General features: G+C 39.9%; 1 protein-coding gene across 1 annotated transcript in view; it reads right to left on the bottom strand.

The window, feature by feature from the left end:
* Nucleotides 1–171: 171 nt before the first annotated feature.
* LOC105447805 overlaps nucleotides 172–1,396 on the bottom strand; it is a 1,760-nt gene continuing 535 nt past the window's right edge. The window contains exons 2-3 of the mRNA XM_011686012.1: nucleotides 772–1,022; nucleotides 172–711 (exon numbers count right to left, since the gene is read on the bottom strand). Coding sequence (XP_011684314.1) covers nucleotides 172–711; nucleotides 772–1,022 — 791 coding nt within the window. The remainder of the gene's footprint in view (nucleotides 712–771; nucleotides 1,023–1,396) is intronic.

Here is a 1,396-nt window from a genome sequence, read left to right as displayed (position 1 = left end):
ACGTGTGCTCTTCCGATCTACATCTCTTGTGATATTTTGAAATTGTGTGGGTCTTTTGAAATAAAACTTGGCACAAAATTTTCTTTTATCTGGGTGGACATTTTACCCACTATAACGATCGATTCCGCGCGGGGCCCGAAATCACCTCCTTAACCCGCTATACCCTTTATTTTACAACATGTTATCCTTGTATATCCATGAATTATGTGAATCGTCCAATCCCAACCATTTCACGTATACCTCGTTCCCTCTTTTACGCAAAACTTTTTCGACGAGGTACACATCGGGATTAGCAACGCGATGCAGTTCGTATTCATAGAATTCTCCGGCTATGGGTTTTCCGCGAGAATCTTTCAAAAGATACGTTGCGGGATTAGTTTTCTGCACCTTGATGATTTTAAACACTTCCGTGGTCCAATTTGTCGTATAACCCTTCTCAAAAATTGTCTTGAATTTACTCACGCGCACCGAGTCACCTACTTTGAATCGCGCGGGTGCGGCGATCTCTACGCGGTTATACACCGTGGTTAGCTTGTTGACGATTGCGGGGGTGACATCAATGGGTCGCATACCGATAGTTCGGTGTTTTCGCGCGTTGTATTCTGACATGAGACGCGGTAGCAAATCAATCCATCTACAGTTTCCATTGTGTGTAAACTGCTTCCACATGCTGTTTTTCAACGTACGGTTGAACCGCTCGACGACTGATGCCTTCATTACGGAATATGTAGAATAATGATTGATGTTATGTTTCTTTAAGAGATTCTGCACGTTAGCGTTATAAAATTCCTTTTCCCTATCGGTCTGTAAATTTTTCGGACATCTTCCATCGTGTCGAATTATCTCTGCGATCGCTTTAGTCACATCACTTCCGCTCTTGACCTTGAGAGGTATGGCCCATGCATGCTTACTCAGCACATCGATAACGGTGAGAATGTAGTGGTAACCTCTGTTGAATCGCATGTAAGGACGCATTTCGACCACATCCGCCTGCCACAGGTCATCGTATCCGCAAACTCCTGCTGAAAATGTTCGATTAAAACCGATTAAAACGTAATCCGTTTTAATCGATTTTAATCGGTTTTAATCGGTTCAATCCGCGCCCGGATTAAAAAGTAATTAGATTTAATTCCGAACAAATTATAATTAGTTTTAATATTACTTTTGCGGATTATTTCTAATCTGAAATCATTATATTCTAATCCATATTGTCAATTCAAATAAATCCGAATAAATATAACCGTATGAATATATAATATCCAAAATAATCCGCCTAAACCGTATATATATTTTTTAACATCTAAATTTGTTTTAGTTACAAAAACACTGATTCAATAAAATCGATTGTAATCCGTCTAAATCCGATTCCGCTAGGAGATCGGAAGAGCACACGTCT

The sequence above is a fragment of the Wasmannia auropunctata genome, unplaced genomic scaffold (assembly GCF_000956235.1).
Source record: "Wasmannia auropunctata unplaced genomic scaffold, wasmannia.A_1.0 LD336092.1, whole genome shotgun sequence".
Lineage (NCBI taxonomy): Eukaryota > Metazoa > Arthropoda > Insecta > Hymenoptera > Formicidae > Wasmannia > Wasmannia auropunctata.
This window is presented reverse-complemented; position numbering and strand designations above follow the sequence as displayed.